The 19368-nt window shown below is 43.9% G+C and overlaps 1 protein-coding gene across 1 annotated transcript in view; it reads left to right on the top strand.

The window, feature by feature from the left end:
• Positions 1-1442: 1442 nt before the first annotated feature.
• LOC308097325 (uncharacterized protein) overlaps positions 1443-19368 on the top strand; it is a 19957-nt gene continuing 2031 nt past the window's right edge. The window contains exons 1-16 of the mRNA XM_080445058.1: positions 1443-2109; positions 3725-3874; positions 4493-4594; positions 5834-5947; positions 6669-6784; positions 8050-8590; positions 9385-9455; positions 9777-9906; positions 10335-10441; positions 11193-11303; positions 11872-12015; positions 12972-13022; positions 13484-13526; positions 13906-15381; positions 16208-16415; positions 17763-17831. Of these exons, the coding sequence (XP_080301184.1) occupies positions 1735-2109; positions 3725-3874; positions 4493-4594; positions 5834-5947; positions 6669-6784; positions 8050-8590; positions 9385-9455; positions 9777-9906; positions 10335-10441; positions 11193-11303; positions 11872-12015; positions 12972-13022; positions 13484-13526; positions 13906-15381; positions 16208-16415; positions 17763-17831 (3808 nt within the window). The 5' untranslated portion in view covers positions 1443-1734. The remainder of the gene's footprint in view (positions 2110-3724; positions 3875-4492; positions 4595-5833; positions 5948-6668; positions 6785-8049; positions 8591-9384; positions 9456-9776; positions 9907-10334; positions 10442-11192; positions 11304-11871; positions 12016-12971; positions 13023-13483; positions 13527-13905; positions 15382-16207; positions 16416-17762; positions 17832-19368) is intronic.

Here is a 19368-nt window from a genome sequence, read left to right as displayed (position 1 = left end):
TATTTTGTATTTACATTAAAAAAATGTATTTGTAATGAAAATTTTACTGAATATGAAGAATTAAATAGCATTTTTGTAATTGTTTTTATGGTTAAATTGTTTTTTAACGCAATTGTAGGTCAAACATTACTTTTAGACTAAAAGTCCATAACAACAACAGGTGGTCTTCAATGTTAGTCATTATAAATCGGTTGGATCTGGGTGGGACACTGAGAAAGTTGGTCGTTTGTCTTGTGTGCTTCCGTTTGGGATTTAAAGTGTGGGCCTTTGCAGGAAAACGCACAATTCAGCATTTCCCTGAATAGATAGGATAAGCATGGCATCAAAGCCAGCCCCTGTTCTGCAGTCCAAAACAAACACTAGGCCTGTGTCTATATAGGGTGTGCTGTATAGACCAGTGATTCTCAAAGTGGGGTCTGGACAGGGGACCGCCAGGGGGTCCTTGAGGGAATGAGGAACAGTTCACTAATATTTCACCGGCTAGAAGAGAGAATGTACGGTATAATGACTGTTCAGAATCATAGCGTTGACTCTCTCCACTGTCATCTCCCCAACTATAATATACACAGGTGTACAATGATGTACTAAATCTAATCTAACACAAAAACCTCCACTTATGGGGGTCCCTGGCACCAAACATTTCAAATAGGGGTCTGCAGCCTAAAGCCTATAATAATCAAGTTAATTGACTTGAAAATGTTTGAGAGAACCACTGCTGTCTATTCAGCAGAACCAGTGCTGAATAGACTTGGCTTTGACTGGCCTTCACCCAGACACATTTATATAAAAGGTGATGATAATAATAATAGTCCCATCTTGTGATTGTCTTATCTAGTGTTGTGATAGGGGCGGGGTTTAGGTATGGGAGGGGGCAGACGGTGATTGGACAACGCGGATCCCCCCTCCCTCCCCTCGCTTTACGTCAGTGTTGCCATGTCCGCCTATTATAAGCGACCTTGGGCTTGTTCTTCTGTAAAGTTGCTTGTATACATTATTGGTAGTTGCGGTTTTTTGAGCTTGTCTCTAAAGTATAGTTGCCTATTTGGGCTTGTTAACTAATGTTGTTTAAACCAGTGGTTCTCAAACATTTTCATGTCAAGGGCCCCCAAAATAACATATTTGTTACCCAACCTTCTGAAAATGTTTTGTGCCAGAGAGTCTGAGCCCCATACAAGATTGCGTGGATTTGAAAATATTCCTACATTTTCAAAAAAAAATCTTTGAAAATAGCAGATCTACAAGCTCACAACTCATTGCATATGCGAGCTTGTAGGCAATTTTCAAACAGTCACTTCGTTTGGGCTTGTTTTCACGCTTGTTTCTTTCGCAACATCTGGCAACACTGCTCGCTTTCACGTATACGTAGTTTCCGTTGTGGCCGCACGCGCCGCCGCGCAGGCCCAGTGGTGACCTCACGCTGATATTTTATTTACTCCCGAAAATCCAAGATGGCTCCTGTGAATGTCTGAATGTCTGAGGTCCCATCATAGCAACATTCTGAGGATGCAAGCAGCCACGGAAAAAACAACTTTTCCCCGACCGTCACACCGCCCGGAATTCGACTCGTGTGGTGCGGAAGCGGCCCTGACATCCATCTAGAAGCCCTAAAGTAGCCTAGAAACACCCTTTAAACCCACAACATTTAGGAGTAGTTTTCAGCCGAAAGTAGCAGCAGCTTGTGTCGCTGTCCGTCCGGAGCGGAGCAGAGGCAGGCAGAGAGCTCAGCTCATCCAAATGGCCGAACCGAGAAAAGTACAGTTTGTCACCCTCTCGGCCTTCGCCGCTGGATCGGCCACGGAGTCTAGGAAACAACGCCGGCTGGAGGAGGACGACGAGGAGGACGAGGAGGAGGCCGAGGACGACGTCAACTTTGATGAAGACAGCGGCGAGGAGGAGGAGGTCGACGACGACGGAGCGGCGACAGCAGCAGCAGCAGCAGCGACCGCCGGGGCAGGAGGAGTAGTTGTTGGAAATAATGGTCGCCTCGACCTGAGGGACAACAAGGCTGAGGGGAAGAAGATCACGATGCGGTTGAACCTCTCTCTGCGCGAGCCCAGTGATCACGCGTCGGCCGAGTTTAATTATGGAGAACTCATCAAAAACATCCAGGTAAAAGGACCTCTGTCTTTTAGGGCTTATAGGCCAAGGGATCTGGGAGGCTAAGAGACAGTTCATTTTATAATAATATCCTCTAGGTAGGACGTCTCTTTTAGGGCTTATTATAGGCCAGGGATCTGCGAGTCTAGAGTTCATTTTATCGAGGTAGGACCACTCTTTAGGGCTTATAGGCCAGGGATCTGGAAAGTCTAGAGTTCATTTTATAATAAAATCCAGGTAGGACTTCTCTTTTAGGGCTTTTAGGCCAGGGATCCGGGAGTCTAGAGTTCATTTTGACGCACGGGGAAGTGCTGTGAGGGACTTGTCATCGCTTTAGGGGGGGAAGTGCACCTTGTCCTTCCATGAACTAGCGTGGTGGTGTCCATTCATGGACTTCAACACAAAAGACAACCAGTTTGACCACCATTCATCCATCCACCCAGCCCGTCCGTCCGTCCACTCTCTCTCTCTCTCTCTCTCTCTCTCTCTATCTCTCTCTCTCTCTCTGTCTGTCCGATCAGCAGAGACTGTTATTTGCAACTTCAGCTGTGGCACAAACATGGTAGTACGTTAGTAGTAGTTACTGGGGTCTTCAACGTTTTTCAGCCCAAGGACCCGTTAGTTAGTTGACAGAGAGATGAAGCAGGGACCCCCCCCCCAGTACATATTGTGTTCGAGATTAAACTTCTTCATAGATTTCATAGATAGATTCATAGACTTGTTGGACAGCACTGTCATCAGTGTATGTTGGATTCATGCTAATGTTTATTTTCAGACCGTTAACCACGTCAATACTTCGTAAACCTGACCTTTCACTCTGTCTTCTTTTCCCCCCTCTACACCAAACCTCTTTGCCAAAAATAGCCGATCTACAAGTTCACAACGCCTCAAGCTTGTATGCTATTTTTGGCTAAAGTTCTCCAAAGAATAGGGATGCTATAGGGTTCAAGTGGTTAATGTGAAAATATATATCCCATCACACAAAGATTTGGTGCCCCCCCTGCAGTAACTCTGAGGACCCCCTTAGGGGTCCCGGACCCCCTGTTGAAGACCCATGCGTTAGTTGTTAGACAGGACCTCTCCCTCCTCTGCACATGACACGGTCATGCTTATCTGGTCCTGCTACCTGTCCTACACACTTATAGACTTGCCCAGCAACAGCCTAGTCATACAGCCATTACACAGCTCTTGAAAATGCCACATGCAGTTTGGCCCTCTGGCTGCGGGTGATAGATTAGACTCAGAGAGCATTGCTGATGGAAGTAAAGTACCAGGATGTAGGAGCCAAGGCAAATGTCACTGCTGTGCTGCTATCTGATCATGACAGTGTTTTGTTTGCACGGTTCAGTTATAGATGATACAGATTTAGCACTTATTGTGTGTGTTTGCACAGTGGACATTTTTAATTTGGCAAAACTGGGACGTTTCCCCCGGCATTTTATGCATTTGAGTTATCATTATGTACGAATATATTTAGATGCAGAGGAATGCATGCCCCACATGTTGAATCATTTTGTGTTTAATTTCAACCATTATTGGCACTTTGTTTGTAAAGGGTCTATGACTTTTAAAAGTTTTCAACAATGACATTAAGTGGTATTCATTAATGGTCTTATCTTTATTACAGAAAAGGAATAACCCTCCAATTCAGAAGAATCCTCCAATTCAGAATCCTCCAATTCAGAATCCAGGCCTAAATTCCAGTGACCCCTTCAATGATGACGAGAGAGAGCGACTGCAGCTTGAGGCCTTGGCCAAAAAGTTTGAAGACAAATATGTAAGTTATTTATTTATTTATTCATGAACTTTATAATCTGTGATCTGTCGCAAGACAAATTTCAGTGTGAACTGACAATAAATTATTATCGTATCGTATTATGTTGATGTCATTGTACTTGTGTGCTTTATGTGTCTTGTTTTTGTTAAGGTTTGTTAACCAATTACTGTATGTTGTGGGTAAAATATTTTGTTGATTGTATGTGTTGATATTCATATGTTCTTCTTTTATGGATTATTTAGTTATTATAATAATTGTATTTAATTATTTATATTTTTAATCAGATGTCCTTACTAAGACTGAAAACATTTTCCCATTTTGGAGAATTTCGCCTATAGGTCTATAGGCAAAATTCTCCAAAATGGGAAAATGTTTTCAGTGTTCACTTTGGAAACGGTCCATTATGTTGGGGCCGCAATCAATAAAGAGATTGTATTTTTTCCTTCTTATGTTTCATTGTATTTATTATATCTTTAAAGTCATGTCTTATTCTTATGAATGGAAATCTATTTTCTATTCTCCAAGCATTGCTTACCTTGTCATCTAAATGGAATGTCCTCACAAGTTTCATGTGTTAAAATATTTGTGTTCTGTGTTTTGACCTTTTCATTTCCGTAGAGCAACAGCACAGCAGGGAAGAAGAAAGACAGAATGCAAGACCTGATTGATATAGGCTTTGGTTATGATGAGACGGACCCATTTATTGACAATTCAGAAGCTGTGAGTATCCTACTCCATCAACATCGATGCCATTTTCCTTCATGTCCAAATTATAATGTACTTTTTGACAGCTAAAACCTAATATATGCATGGTTAAAAAAACTTGATGTTTCACGTCATGTATTTTCCTGAAAATGGGTTATTTCCAGCAGTTCACACCATTGTGCAAAACAGTATAAATTAGGCTTAACTCTAAGGGTGAGAAGCACCCGACCGATCATGATTCTTGGGCCACGATTTGGTTAGATCACAATTCTTCAATATGTTGCGATTCATTGCATTTTTTAAAATAAATGTTTCACTTGTTGACTTGTCATAAAAAGTTGCAGTCCTAATATATTAAAAACTTAAGTCAATACATTTATTATAATTTATTATATTCCTCTATAGTTCTGTCCCTCTGCTCTGTACTGTTCCCATATCCGTTCTGCTGTTTGCATAGTCTTGTTCTTTGTAAGTTGAGATCATCCCGTGTTTGCTGCTTATTTCTGTGATTGGATTCTTTAAGACAGACATGGTACCGTCAGCTACATTTCAAAAATTAGACTCCATGTGCATGTTTGCACCTGAACTGAATGTGCCAGTCTGAAATCACGACCCATACATTTGTCTTGCTCATATCTACCCTGGGATGTGTTATTGTTTTTCATTTGACAGTTGCTCTGTATTCACGGTTTAAAACTTTGTAGTGGCTACAATTCACTTCTTTTGTATGGATTTTTTTTATCAGCTGCAGTTTGTTTCTGAATACCCACAAACTGGTTGATTGTCTGTCCCCAATGCCTCCAAAATTAGTTTAGCTTTAATGGTGTGTTTGTTTTTATAAGATATTCCTGCCTCCCCATTGCCATCATTTCTTTTGTGTATTTTCCCGTCTACGAAAGCATGTTGCTTTTTGAAATGCGGATTACAGGTTTCTTTTTTGTTTTGGGACACACATCTTTCATTTTCAGTGAACACAATTGTCACAAAACATTTTTGGTTAGCTTTGCTTATTCTTATTTTTGATGTGGAAAATGGCATTATAAAACATTTGATGGGAAGTAACCAGGATATATTGCCATGCTTGTCCCCACTGATGGTGGAATGACTTTTGAAAACATTTTTAAATGTATGGGTTGTCCTCAGTTCTGTTCCTTAAGGATTTCTTATTTTATTTATTTTATTTACCTCTAATATTGACTACATTTGAAACATAAGTTCTTACATGTACTGTCTCATATGGACTTGTTCTTTCAGTACGATGAGCTGGTGCCTGCCTCTCTGACCACTAAGTTAGGAGGATTCTACATCAATACAGGCACACTGCAGTTCAGACCAGCCTCTGACACTGAGGGAGAAGAGGGGGCCAAGGTGAGACTAATAACACTAACACTATGTTAAGAAAATTAATGTGTTTCTGCCATCGTGGAAAAGCTGTGAAAGTCATGGAATTTGAAAATTGGGGTTTCCAGCCACAGAAAGGTTATTATACTGTTATAAAAAGGTTTTGGAAGTATTATGGATTTCTTTCCCCCTTTATTTTTATTTTCAGCGATGTTCAAGTAATTATACCCACATCACAAATGTACTTATTGCCAAGTCATAGTTGTAGCTGGTCAAAAGAAGGCATGGGATCATTAAGTCGGCTAATGTTACTCTAGAAAAAAAAGACAGCTTTTCAAATAGATGGCAATAAATTTGGTCTATGAAATTGTACTGCATTTCCCACAAGTCAGGCAAACATAATGAAATAAGGTTGGCAGAAATATGTTGGAACCCTACCCATGAACACACACACACACGCACCAGTGTGTATCCCCTTCCACTTCTTTGGTTTGGTGGGCTTAGCCCACTGTATGAACAGCCACATGGCCAAAATGTAATTTGTGTTGGTTACAGCAGATAGTTAATGGTCTAAAGATGGCTGACGGGGCTGAAGCATCATGCCAAGAGAAATCTCTTAGAGAAATGCTGGCCTACACACAAAGTGCTCCCTAGCCTTTTCTGTAAGGCATGGGACATACCCCACACTGTGACGTTTTGTTGTGCTACTTGCTGGAGTTGACAAAGACTGTTTGTGTTCTTATTTCAGATTGTCATTGATGATGACGATGACGATGATGAGAAGGTGATTAAAAGGAGGAAGAAGAAAGAAGTGAACAGTTTGGAAGAGAAGAAACCCAGGAAGAATAGAGTACCTAAACAAGGGTGAGGACTTGGATAGAATGCCTCTTATAATGGAGTATATTCTGACTTGCCTTTTTGTGTTCTGTCAGTTAAAAGGTTTGATTGTTTTTTTGGCGGTATACATTCTTTTGTTTGAATATATCAGAGGGCCTCTGATGGAGTTTTCAAGGCAGATACCGATTCAGATATTTTAATTGGAGCACAGAAAGGCAGACAAGCCAGTATCGACTGATTTTTTTTTTCTCTCTCTCTCAAAGATTATGATATCCATAATGAATATAGCAAACTCTATAAAGATTGATTCCACTGTATGCGCACGTGCCTGTCATTCTAGGCCGGCATGTTTGTTTCCTCCATTTTATTTTATTTAATTTTCTTATTACACCAGACAAGTAGCATCTTTATCTATTTGAAACAAACAAAAGCTTCACAAATCGGAAAACATTTGTGAGGGCGAACTAAAAACAGATCTGCCATAATGGCCGGTACAAAATGCAAATATAAGATGCCAATTACTTAATTACTCAAGAAAAGCTGTAGATACTATAGTTAATTACAAATGCTTGAAATTGCTCAAGATTTCTCTTGAAAAATTGTTCTGTTCCTGGAACAGGAAAGCGAATATTTTTTGGAGAAACGATTGTCTTGCAGGACATACTAGATACCTTATTTGATGACACATTTCTCCACCTTTCACACAGTAATAATGCTCTACTATGTACGTCTTTGCGATACTATGCTCTTATCTGTGCCCTCACATACATGGATCATGAAGTAACACTGCCGACTGCGACATACTCTATGGCCTTATTTTGGGAATGTCTTTCTAGACGATTATTTCAGAATTGTTTTGTAAAATAGCAGATCTACTGTTCAAGCTCACAACGTGTTGCGATGCAATGTGTTAGTGAGCTGGTAAGATAATCTTTTCAAAATTGGGCTTAAATGGTCTTAAGAAAAACCTGCAGTTCAACCTGTCGGTGATTGTTTCTTTGTTTGCAGCATGGACTAACTCCTGCATCTGTTCCTATGTCAGCTGAAAAGGTTGTAGTAATCTGTAGTCTTATGAAAAGATTGGCTGCACATCATTCACTCAAATTTGCCACAGGGAGGGAGGGAGTGATGCACAACTGTGTTGTCGCTTTTCTCCAAACACTACTGGCAACAGTAGGGTTGCATGTTATTTATTGTTGTCAACCGAGGTGTCTGTCCAGATACTATCAAAGTGCTCCCGGGCCATGTCGTGTGTTGAGCGAAATGTCATTATTTACCCCTTTCTTCAACAGAGGATTGCCCCTCAACCTCCACCGGCCGGAGAAGAAGAAGAGGAAGAAGTTGATGAAGGACTCGCTGTGCCTGGCGGCCATGCTCCGTCGCTTCACGCGGGAGAAGGAGGAGTTGAGGAAGAGGAACCCCAACGCGTTGCAGACGGGCCTGCCCAACAACCCCCACTCGGTCGCTTCAACCAACCTGCTGCTGGCTTCCAACTCTCATCTCCTCCTTGGCAATGTGGCCAACAGCGACAACGTCTCCCTGGCCGATCTCACCTCAGACCCCGCCATGGTGTCGCTGCTGGGCTCGGCCAGCGAGAAGGAACTGCAGGACCTCCTTGGCGACCTGGACTTCAGCTTGCTGGACTCTGCCCCGCAGCATGCTATGGCGGCGGCCAGGGAGAACGGCCTTCTGGGAGTTGGAGTCCCAGCAAACAAAGCAGCAAGTGGTGGCCAGGCACGGGGTCTGGGGGCTTCCAGTGGTCCTTTCTCTCCACCTCCACTGCCTGATGGAGTGCCTGCTCCTCTTATCAAACGCATTGAGGACCTACGCACGGTGAGTCGACCGTTGCTTATTTCTGGACTCGAGTTTGTGAAATCATGTGGTCCTGTATAATTTTATTAGTCATATGGCTGCATTTAAATAGGAATACTGTACAGGTGGAAAATTGATCCAGTCGTTCCAATTGATCCAATGTGTTCCTCAATCCTGAGGCACAAGAGAAACATACCTTCCAAGTTTGAAGCTTCAGTCTTTCAGTTTCTTTACTCAGTGCAACTGTCGGAGTTGAATAAACTCCATGGATTCCACTTTAAGTCAGGGGTTCCCAGACCTTTCCATGCCAAAGACCCCCAAATAGCCATGATCTCTGGCTACGTCCCCCTATTGTAAAAAATATATAGAAATAGCTTGATCTACAAGCTCACAATGCATACTAATCTATTTTCCTCTCCATTCCAATTGGCCCCTTGCCACCACCTGACAGCCCCCATTTGGAAGACCTGTGCTTTAGGTTGGTTTAAAAATGCGAAAGTAGTTCAAATGTAAGGCATGAAGCAAACGAGGATAAGCAACTGAGGCGAAAAGGAATACATTTGGAAAGACAGAGTGGTAGAAAAGGCTGTATGCCTGAGTTTCAGTATGATATATTTAATGTGGGTCTGTATGTGATTTGTCTTATCGCTGTCTTGCGGAGGGGTGGGGTGGGGGGTAGGTCTTGGTGCCCCCGTGAGATGAAGTATATGTGCGTGTGTGTGTGTGTGTGTGTGTGTGTGTGTGTGTGTGTGTATATATGCAACTGTATGGGTGGGCGTATGGAGTGGTTGCTGACTCGGCTTGTTCTCCCACAGGCCTCACGTCAGTTTGATCAAGAGGGCAGGAAGAAATTCTTCACCCTGGACATGAATAACATCTTACTGGAGTGAGTGTGACAGCCTTTAAAGCACTATTAGTTGTCTACTCTTTCTCTCTCCTTTTCTCTCCTCTCACTCTCTCTTTCACCTGTTCTTTTGCCTCTCTGTTGTTGCGTGAGCCGGTTTAGTTTTACTTGGTTTAATCTTTCGCTCCGCCTTGGATATTGTGCATTTGATTCTCCTCATTCATCCTCATTCTCTCACACCCTATCATAATCTTTGATAATCTTTAATCAGTTATATTTATTATTCATTATCCCTCTGCGACCCCATCTATCCCTTCATACTTATCCCTTGCTCATTGTCGTTGTCCCTCTCTCTGTCACCAGTATTGAGCTGCAGGTGCAGGAACAACCGCAGGAGGTGCGTTCTGGCATCTACTCCCACCTGGAGGCCTTTGTGCCCTGCAACAAGGAAGCCCTCCTCAAACGCCTCAAGAAGTTGAGCATTAACATCCAGGTGAGTCCTGCTCATCTGAGGGAAAATGAAATATGCCCTCATTGTGGAGTTGAGTGTTTTTTTTTTACAGGGTTGACCGTCAGCCATTACTCTTTCTCAAGAGGGCATTTAATGGAACAAACTAAATTTAGAAAGGTCAAGGGAAGAGCGTGCAGCAGTAAGTGCCAAGTCTCATGACGCTTTCTCATTCCCAATTGTATGTCGGTGTTGGAGTCGGGATGATTGCTGGCTGCATGAGTTCCTTCTGTATGACCCCAAAACGAAGCCTTCTACTGATATAAAAATGTTCACCTGCTGTAACTATTTGAATCCACACAAACTCTCCGCTCCAATATACTAGTGCATCAGTGTCTACGTGTACATTTTACATAGTAGGTCTTTCTCTCGCTCATTCTCTCTCACCCTCTGTCTTTCTACCTGTGCTTCAGGATGACCGTCTGCGGACGCCGCTGTTGAAGCTGAAGTTGGCAGTGTGCAGCGTGATGCCGGAGCAGATACAACGCTACAACATGGACTGCATTGCCAAGGCTGCCAAGTAGGGAAACTCCCTCCTTTTTGTTTTAGTTTTTTTTTGGCGCATAAATAGCACAATCTTTTGTCACAGTTACGTCCTTCATTAGCTCTCCTTCTGTCTCTTGTCTGGCCTTTGCCTCACATGGGGATGTAAAGGTATACTGTTTTAAAGTACTTCCATGGTTCTTTACTCAGGGAGGGACGCAATCTTCAATGTTAAAACAGCGGAATGGTTGTATTAACCGTCGTGGTTTGGTGAAAACGATGGAAAGTGGGGAGTAATTTAGTAGAGCTGCTTGGTGCAAAAAGCTCACAAAGCCAGGAGCATGTTTATGTTCTCTGTGCAGTAAAATAAAATCGGCAAAAACGTGCTTTTCCACAATGACAGAACCCAGTCACAAGGCTGCACTTGCACCCTACATACAGTTTTCTTGGTGCAACAGCCTGTATCTAGCACAACGGGAACATTACGTTTATAATGATAATACTGAAATATAATTTGTAATATTGTCTAATAGTTTGTGAAACAGAGGGGGGCTCCTGTCACGCTGTTTCACAAATCGCAAATTGGGACTTATCCTGACATAAATTGTCAGCCGTGAGATTATTAATTTTTTAGCTTTAATCACTGCATACTGTGAAATGGCATAGCCGTTACATCCCTAGCACATCATCTCAATTTCACTGCTGATTACCAATAGAATGCTCTGTGTATTATGATACATTTGGATGGTTATTCATTGTTTATCTGTGTGTGTGTGTTCGTCTTGCAGGCAGCAGTCGGAGGAAGGTGAGAAGAACGGATCAGAGGAAGAGGATGAGGAGAAACCAGGGAAGAGGGTGATGGGCCCACGGAAGAAGTTTGTCTGGGATGACAAACTCAGGTAATTACCACGAGGTGCTGCAGCCGATCAGCAGGCTCAGGCATGTGCCGTTTGCTCATAGCGTCACGTTTGAAATTTATGACCTTTTCTGCTGCCACACATTAGAAAGATTTACACTTTCGAAAACCTGTGGGGGAAAGAAAATGATATTTTGTGTCCATTGATTGGCTGGAGCATTGCGGCTTGTAGAATATCTAAATGTCATCAGCAACTATGTCATAGACCAGATTTGTGTTTCTTTCATATAGCAGCATGTACACTGGTGTCGCACGCTGAAAAATAGCCAATCTACAAGCTCATAATGCAATATGCTGTGATCCTGTAGATCTGCTACGCGACACCACCCTATGACGGAGTATAAATTAAGCATAAATAGTGCGACGGTCACATTCATTGTGGCATGGAAATTTCCATTAGAATTGTAAGGAGAAACAGAAAGAACAAAGACGAGCATCGAAAGTCATTTATTTGGATCCATTTCAAGTGAAAGTTTCCTGTTTTTCAAGCTATAACAATTTGTGTGGTATCATGTTATTTTGTGTGTGTGTGTGTGTGTGTGTGTGTATAGGAGTCTTCTGTGCAGCTTGGTGCGAGTGAAACTGAGCTGCTATGAACTGGAGAACCAGTGCTCTCTCACTGTGGAGGAATACCTCAAGGCCTTCATGGAGAATGAAGTCAAACCACTGTGGCCCAAGGGCTGGATGCAGGCCAGGTATGTGTGTGTGTATTCTGCATGCGATGTAAAAAAAGAATTTCGAAGATGGCTGATCTACAAGCTGATCTATAACCGGTCACGATGAAACATGTGGTGTGTAGATTGGCCATTTTCCCAGAGCATTATTTTATAGCATTATACGTCTCGCAATAAGATAACGAATGTAGTGAATAATGAATGTAGCTCTTTGAGTTTTTGACCACACCCCTGCATTTGGTGGGGTTTTACAACTGACTTTTGTCCTTTAACATTGACTTTAATATTAAACTGCAAAAGCAAATACTTAACATGGAGGTCTGCTGTGAGCTTCATGACAGACTCCTTTCCCACTGCCAGATAATAATCATATAGGGGGCACAAAATTCTTTATCAAAAGCTTTATCGGCTGACAGTGTGTCGGACACATATAGAACACATTATGTGTGTTCTATAACATAATTGCATCCATGCAGTGCCAGTTTTTCAGTTTAATGAGTGATCTCTCTGCCTCACTTTTATCTTTTTCCCAGTCTGTACTGTCTTTGTGCTGCCTGCAGTGAGATGTGCGGGGTGAGATGAATCCCGCACAAATTACACATACTTGGTGATCGGGCCCTGATAATGCCCCACTACCACCGATGGCACCGGACACACTGCACAAAATACGACTAAACCCCTTGGGGTGTAGAGGCCTTTAAACTACAAAATACAGCCTTTTGCTATGTCAAAGCTACATTAATATTACACATTTCTGCCAGGCTTTCATGAAATCTAGTTCAGCAAATAATATTTCCATAAAAAGTATACAATCTTAAAGAAAATAATCGTTAATAGTTTGTAAACGTAAAACGTGTAAACGTCAGACATTATGGTAATAAGTACGCATTTCTTCCATTTATGTTTTTGAACCCGAAATCAAGAACTGACTGTGATCCATGATCTCTTATCATTCTGTGCCCCCCCTCTCTTCTCAGGATTCTGTTGAAGGAGAGTCGTGTGGTACACGGTCACCTCACTGGAAACCTGTAAGTGTTCACCCTCCTACATGAACCCAAGCTATTTGATAAGGTCTAATGAGTCAGAAAGAATAATACATGGGCAGTTTGGGCACTTAAGGAGAGACGTTTTGACTTGCGTCTTCCTCAAGAGTCAAACCGCTCTGATGAAGACGCAAGTCGAAACGTCAGTCACCCCTGCAAAATAATAAATATGTGCAGACCAGTCGAGTGCTCCAGTATTTTATTTGGGTATTCTCTCCTGAAGTGCCCGGGTATTATTCTGTCTGATCTGTTGAGCACCAAGCCCTTCTACCTTTTACTGGCTGAAGCGCGTCAGACTTCTCTTTGTACCTGTAACGTCTAATAAGTCTTTTAGTTGCTTCTTTATGAAGAGAGTGATGAAAAATATGGTATCTAAAAAGCAAAGTAACAAATGGTTAATCTATAGTTTAGGTAGCTAAATACCCAGATGATATTTCTCCACACAGAGTCAAGAGGAGAATGGTGCCAGGGCCCAGGGCTAAAGCCAAGGTGAGTAAAAACTTAGTTGGTTCCTCATTCAGTGTTACAAAGGCAGTTGTTTGATGCAATATAGATGGATAATGTAGCAAACTATAGAAGTCCATGTACATTTTGTCACGTTAGCCTATTTTTGACAAATATTATGACATGCCCAGAACAGGGACACTCGGGCGTAAGCGGTTAATATTATAATAGTATAATATAATAGTTATTAGTTAGTTAATTAATAGTTTGTTTGGGTTGGAGAAAGACATCTTTATTGACATTGAATATACTGTATATGTACAGGTACATACATATACAGGCCCCAACATTATCTAAAGGATAATGCTGGGTTTGTTCCTTGCATATCTCCATGCCTAAATGCGTGTTGCCTCCCGTTCCCTAGGACGGCCCGTGGATCCAGAGACCCCTTCTCTCCATGGCTACCACCACAGCCATGGGAACCTCCATGCCACACTTGCCTGCCGGCCAACGGCCCTCCTCACCCTCGGAGCCCATCTGTCTGTCGGACTCTCTAGACGAGGACCTGACCGCTCCCTCGCTGGACTCCATCTCCCACGCCTTGGCCCTGTACGGCGGCTCCTCCAAGGGCATGGGCCACTCGGACAGCCCCCTGTCCCCCCCGCCCCTCCAGATGCCCACCTCGTCCCCTCCCTCGGTCACCCCCCACTACTCCTCAACCACACAGCTGTCTGCCTCAGTCACTTCCTCAGCGCAACATTCCCTCTCCAAGACGGAGACTGTTCCCCTGGCGGGTATGCCGACTACCACTCCACCTTCCGCTATTTCTACCTCTTCCTCCTCCTCCTCCTCCACTCCTTCGACCTCGGCCTCCATGGCTCGCCTGCAGATGGCAGGCTCGTCATCATCGCTGGCCTCCAGGGCCTTGGACGTCACCTATGGCCTGATCAAGGGCTCCTCCGCCGCCAGCCAGAATCAGAGACACGTTACCATGGTGACGCCCACTCACCGGCCGGGCTCTGCGATGGGAGGGAGCAGCAACAAGCTCCATCCGCTGCCCTCCCCGTCGCCTCCCAAACAGCGGCCGCCTCCCACGTCTTCCCCTCTCCTGCCCCCCCACCAGAAGGGCTTCGGCAGCTCTCCGGGGGTGGTGGCGAGCAACCCCCACGGACTGGCCAAGAATAGTGCCAAAGCCAGTAGCGTCAGCAGCAACGGCGGTGCCATGAGCTGCAGCATCCCCACCTCCTCCTCCTCCTCTCGCTCCAACTCCAACAACTCCCACCAGTGCTTGCGGACGTTCTCCCCGGTGGTGGCCTTCTCCACCTCTCACTCCCCACAGGGTAAATCTCACCCTCTGCCCGGTCAGCAGCAGACCCAGCACCACCTCCACCAGGCCAACTTCATCACGCCCATGCAGGCCACCCTCACCAAGTCCTCCCACAGCAGCAACGCCTCGCCAATCATTAAGCTCACCCCTCGGCCTCCCGCCCCCACCCCGCCTCCCTCGTCCTCTTCCTCCTCGCCCTCCCCGTCCTCCTCACCCTCGAATTCGCTCTCCCACCAGTACTCCGCGAAGTCCCCCGGCTTCAGGCCCCCCTTCAGCGGGGGGCAGGGGAAGCAGAGCCAAGGTAACTACGGCTTTGCGGGAGGCCAGAAAGCTCAGTCGGTCGCCGGCAGCAGTAGCGTTAATAACGGCAGTAACTCCAGCAATCATGGGAACATGGGAGTCGTCGTGTCCAGTCGCCAAGAGCTCACGCCCTCCCCTTCCTCTTTGGTCTCGGCCAATCACGGTCAGAGGCAGAGGGCCGCGGGCGGGGCAGGCCAGGGGTCCAAGGCGGGAGGCGGACGCGTGTCGTCCGGTGCCCTGTCCACACCCTCTGCAGTCGCACACCTCGCACAGGTGAGATGGCGTGGAACAAACGAGGCCTGTTGTAGTGGTGGACGATGTGACGTTTAACTTATTTATGTTTCGTTACCTCTTTTGGCTCTTTTCCACTACAAGAACTGAGTGAATTGAAATGTGCCGTGAAACATATTTCACAGATTCTAGATTTATTTCCATACCCCATGGCTCTGTTTCAGATAAGGTTCTCTGAACCAAATTTGGGCCCTGCTCAGAGGGGGGTACTAAACCCTGAGTTCTGGGAACCCAGAAGAGGGACGATATACAAGCTTGTAGATGGGCTAGATTTTATGACGTACATCCCCCTTCAAGGGGTAGTTCTGGTTATAATGCAAACGTAGATAAAAATTCATTCTGGCTATTGAAGGTCATGGGTTGTTAGCCTTTGTAGTCGAAAAGAGCCATTTGTCTGCCTTAGTCACCCCTCTGTTCCTCTATTGCTTCTCTCCTGTTCTTTTTCCTCCCTCGGTTTTCACCTCTAATTCCTCTCTCCCCTCTGGTGTTGTGACTCCCCGCTCACCTCAACTTTTCTACCTCTCCACTTTTCTGCCTTTTTTCCCTCCTGCTTATGATTTGCTTTTTTCCTCCCCGCTGTAAATACTTAATATCTCACTCATATTGCTTGTCTCTATCTAACAGCAGATTTATACTTAATTGCGTGCCAGAGTTGTGGACAAAAATTGCTGATCCACATGCTAACAAGCTTGTAGATCAGCAGTTTTTGGGTCAGGACACCAATTCTATTAAAAAAAAAAATCATTTGAACAAAACAATATCACTTACACCCCCTTTAAGCATAACCCCTCCATTCTTCTTCCTCCAGGTATCGTCAGCAGGCAGTGCCCTCCTGGGCAGCTCCGCTGCTCTGCCACTGAGCTTTGGGATGTTGGGCGGTCTGGTGCCAGTCACACTGCCCTTCCAGTTCCCCTCGCTGCTTAACTTCACCGCTCCCGGAGCACCGGGTGTGGGCTCCATGGGCACAGTCGCCAGTGCCAACTCAGGATACTCCCTATCGCCGAATGAGCTAATGGGTGGGTAGAAGAAGAGCTTAACAGGGAACGGTCATGCTAAGCTCAAGCTCTTATCAAATCAAAGCTTCGTCTGTGTAAAAAGCCAGATTAAAACTTGTTTCACAGCAACTGTTCGTATAACTAATAGATTAGCTGAAAACAGTAGGTTTTTTTTATTTGTGTGGGTTACGACACACTATGATGCATTGCTTTCACCTGGTTGAAATCAGTTTATTGTCCAGGTATGTTCACATATGAGGAATTTGACTTTCACGTAGAAGACAAATCTATACAGCAGATAAGAGTGGGAAAAAAGGATTAAAAAAAGGTATACTACATTGTACATATTAGATATTGCACAGACAGGAGCAGTGGAGGAAGTGTTTTTCTTTGATCCGTTTCCTGGCTTGTTTCACAGACGAGGCTTTGATATTACAGGCTGATTTTTCTTTTCAAAGCTCAGATATCAAGCAGTGCTTTTATGCTGAAGCAAAATGGACTGCGTGACCGTTCCTCTTTTATAGCCCAATGTTTTCTTTAGTTTAGTTTTGTTCAGGCTTGTTGCCTCACTGAAATGTCGCTGTCGGGTGGACACCTCACATGTCCAAAACCGTAAAAAAAATATATGTACAATTGTGAAATAGCCGATCTACAGTACACGCTCACAACCCGATGCGTTGTGAGTGTGTAGATCTGCTATTTTCACTACTTTTGTGCACACAACATTAGGGCATTAATTTATGAAATGCCCTAATTTATTTATGAAATGGCCAAATCAGACATACTGTAACCAGATGAACATAAAAAACAGACATAAACCTTTCCTTTAGTGCCATCCTCAGGCCAAAATGTTGCACACATGATATCTGATAACGTAATAGGCAGATTGAACCCTGTTATTTAGATTTGTATTTGTTTCCTTTTATTTCACTTCAAAGCTTCTGCTGTTTACAATTATGTACCAGTGCCACATACACTCATTTTCTTCTTTATTTTTTTTGCTCTAGCCTAGCAGCTGCTAGCGGCGAGAATTTTTAGACTTGTTTTTTCTATTGCCTCTGCATATTCACCAAGTGGGTGTATGTTTGTCTGTGTCGTGTATCTGTGTTACACACCGTTACCGAAATATAAGCGCACTACCTTCCACTGTGCCGCTCTGGATTTCTCACTGTGACCATCTTGTCTCTCTTCCTATTTCCTTTGTTCTCTCGTGTCTTTTGTGCCCGTCTCGGTTACCTCTCTCCCTGTAATCACCACCACCTTCACTCTTATCCTTTCATTTCTCATGTCGACTGTCATTATACCGCCTCTTTATTTTTCTTCTCGCCCCCTCCTCATCTGTCCATTCCTCCCTCCATCTCTCCTCAGATCTATATAAGAGTCTCCAGTCAGGGGCGCAGGCTGCCCTACCTCCTCACTTGCAGCTTGCTTTCTCAGGTAATCCGCACTCCTCCTCCTCCTTAGAAGTTCCCACCCCACTCCTCCTCCCTCCCCTCTCCATCTGTCCTGTCACCATTTCCTACAGTATGTCAAGTTGACCTGTTGAACAACCATGCTGTCTTTTTGTTCCCTATTATCTGCTTGCTTTTTTTTTTGGGTGCTTGGCATGCCGGTGGTTCCTTCTCTGTGCCATAGCACAATGAAAGAATGTTGTTTTTACAAAGCTTTCTCTGAGAGAAGGGGGGGGGGTCTGTTATGTTACAGGAGGCTGCTTATAGCAGTGGTTCTCAGGGGTCCTTGAGGGGGTCCCAGGGGGTCCCCTGCAAATTTTGTTATTGCAGCATCACAATAATTTTAAACACTTTATCCATATTTATTACGTTGGTTATTCAAAAATAACAGACATACAAGCTTGTGGAGCTTGTACATCTGCTGTTATTGATTTGTTTAAAAAACATTTTCAGGTGGGTGTCCGTGGCCAAATGTATATCAATTATTAGGAGGTCCGTAGTACAAAAGTTTGAGAGCTACTACTGGCTTATAGGATATTTGAGTCATATGGATCATTTCTGTTTTTCACATGATATTGGGATGGTTACACAATGTTTTTCACATGATATTGGGATGGTTACACAATGGTTTTCACATGATATGTGGACGGTTACACAAGTGAAACATAAACACTCCTAATGCATGCTGTGGGAAGTTTTACTATGTTTGTTAATTCTCGCTCATTTTGGCTTAAATGTAGCCTGACACTCAGCCTGAATTTTCATTTCGTTTCACTCCATTATTCAGTCTGAAAGCCCTCTCAATACAGCGGAGTTCTGAGATGGGGGCGTGGCCAAAGTGGGACTCCACTATGAACCAACGCGATTGGTTCATACTGGATTGTCCCGATCCCGATTCGTCGTACAGATTTTCAACCGAGAAACACCCGCCATCGAAAGCGTCACCAGACCCTGAATGCTAGGCAAAGGATTCAGGGGGTGGAGCCAGGCTAGCTTAAATGAACAGTTCCAAATGATATCTTATGCTTCATTAATACAAAATTGGCATCAGCAGTTGCTGAGTTTGATTGTTTTGTTGCCTGAGATTAGGGAATGCTATCCTTGCATCCCAAGTTTAACCAGGTTAAGTTCACTACTAAACCACACCCAGACATAACATACCACTGAATGGCATGAAAAAATACAATTAACCCATTAAGACCCGAGGACCCAATTCTACAAATGTCAGTGGTTCTCAAACTATTTCATGTCAAGGACCCCGAAAATGATATATATTTGGCTGCGGACACCACATCTCAAAACATTTTGTTCCAGGGATCCCCAAGAACAAAGATTCTTCAAAAATAGCAGATCTACAAGCTCATAGCAAGCTATGAGCTTGTATATATGCTATGTTTGAATAGCCGAAGTATAAAACGATAGTTAAAGTGGTTAAAATGAACAAATGCCACTCTGCACTTACATCTCTCTTTCACATTAGCGTGGCAAACTGTGTTTAATGGCTGTGTCCTCTCCTCCAATCA

Source organism: Gymnoscopelus braueri, assembly GCF_963280865.1.
Source record: "Gymnoscopelus braueri genome assembly, chromosome: 2".
NCBI classification, from domain to species: Eukaryota; Metazoa; Chordata; class Actinopteri; order Myctophiformes; family Myctophidae; genus Gymnoscopelus; species Gymnoscopelus braueri.
Note: the sequence above shows the minus strand (reverse complement) of the source record. Positions and strands in the feature narration are given on the sequence as shown.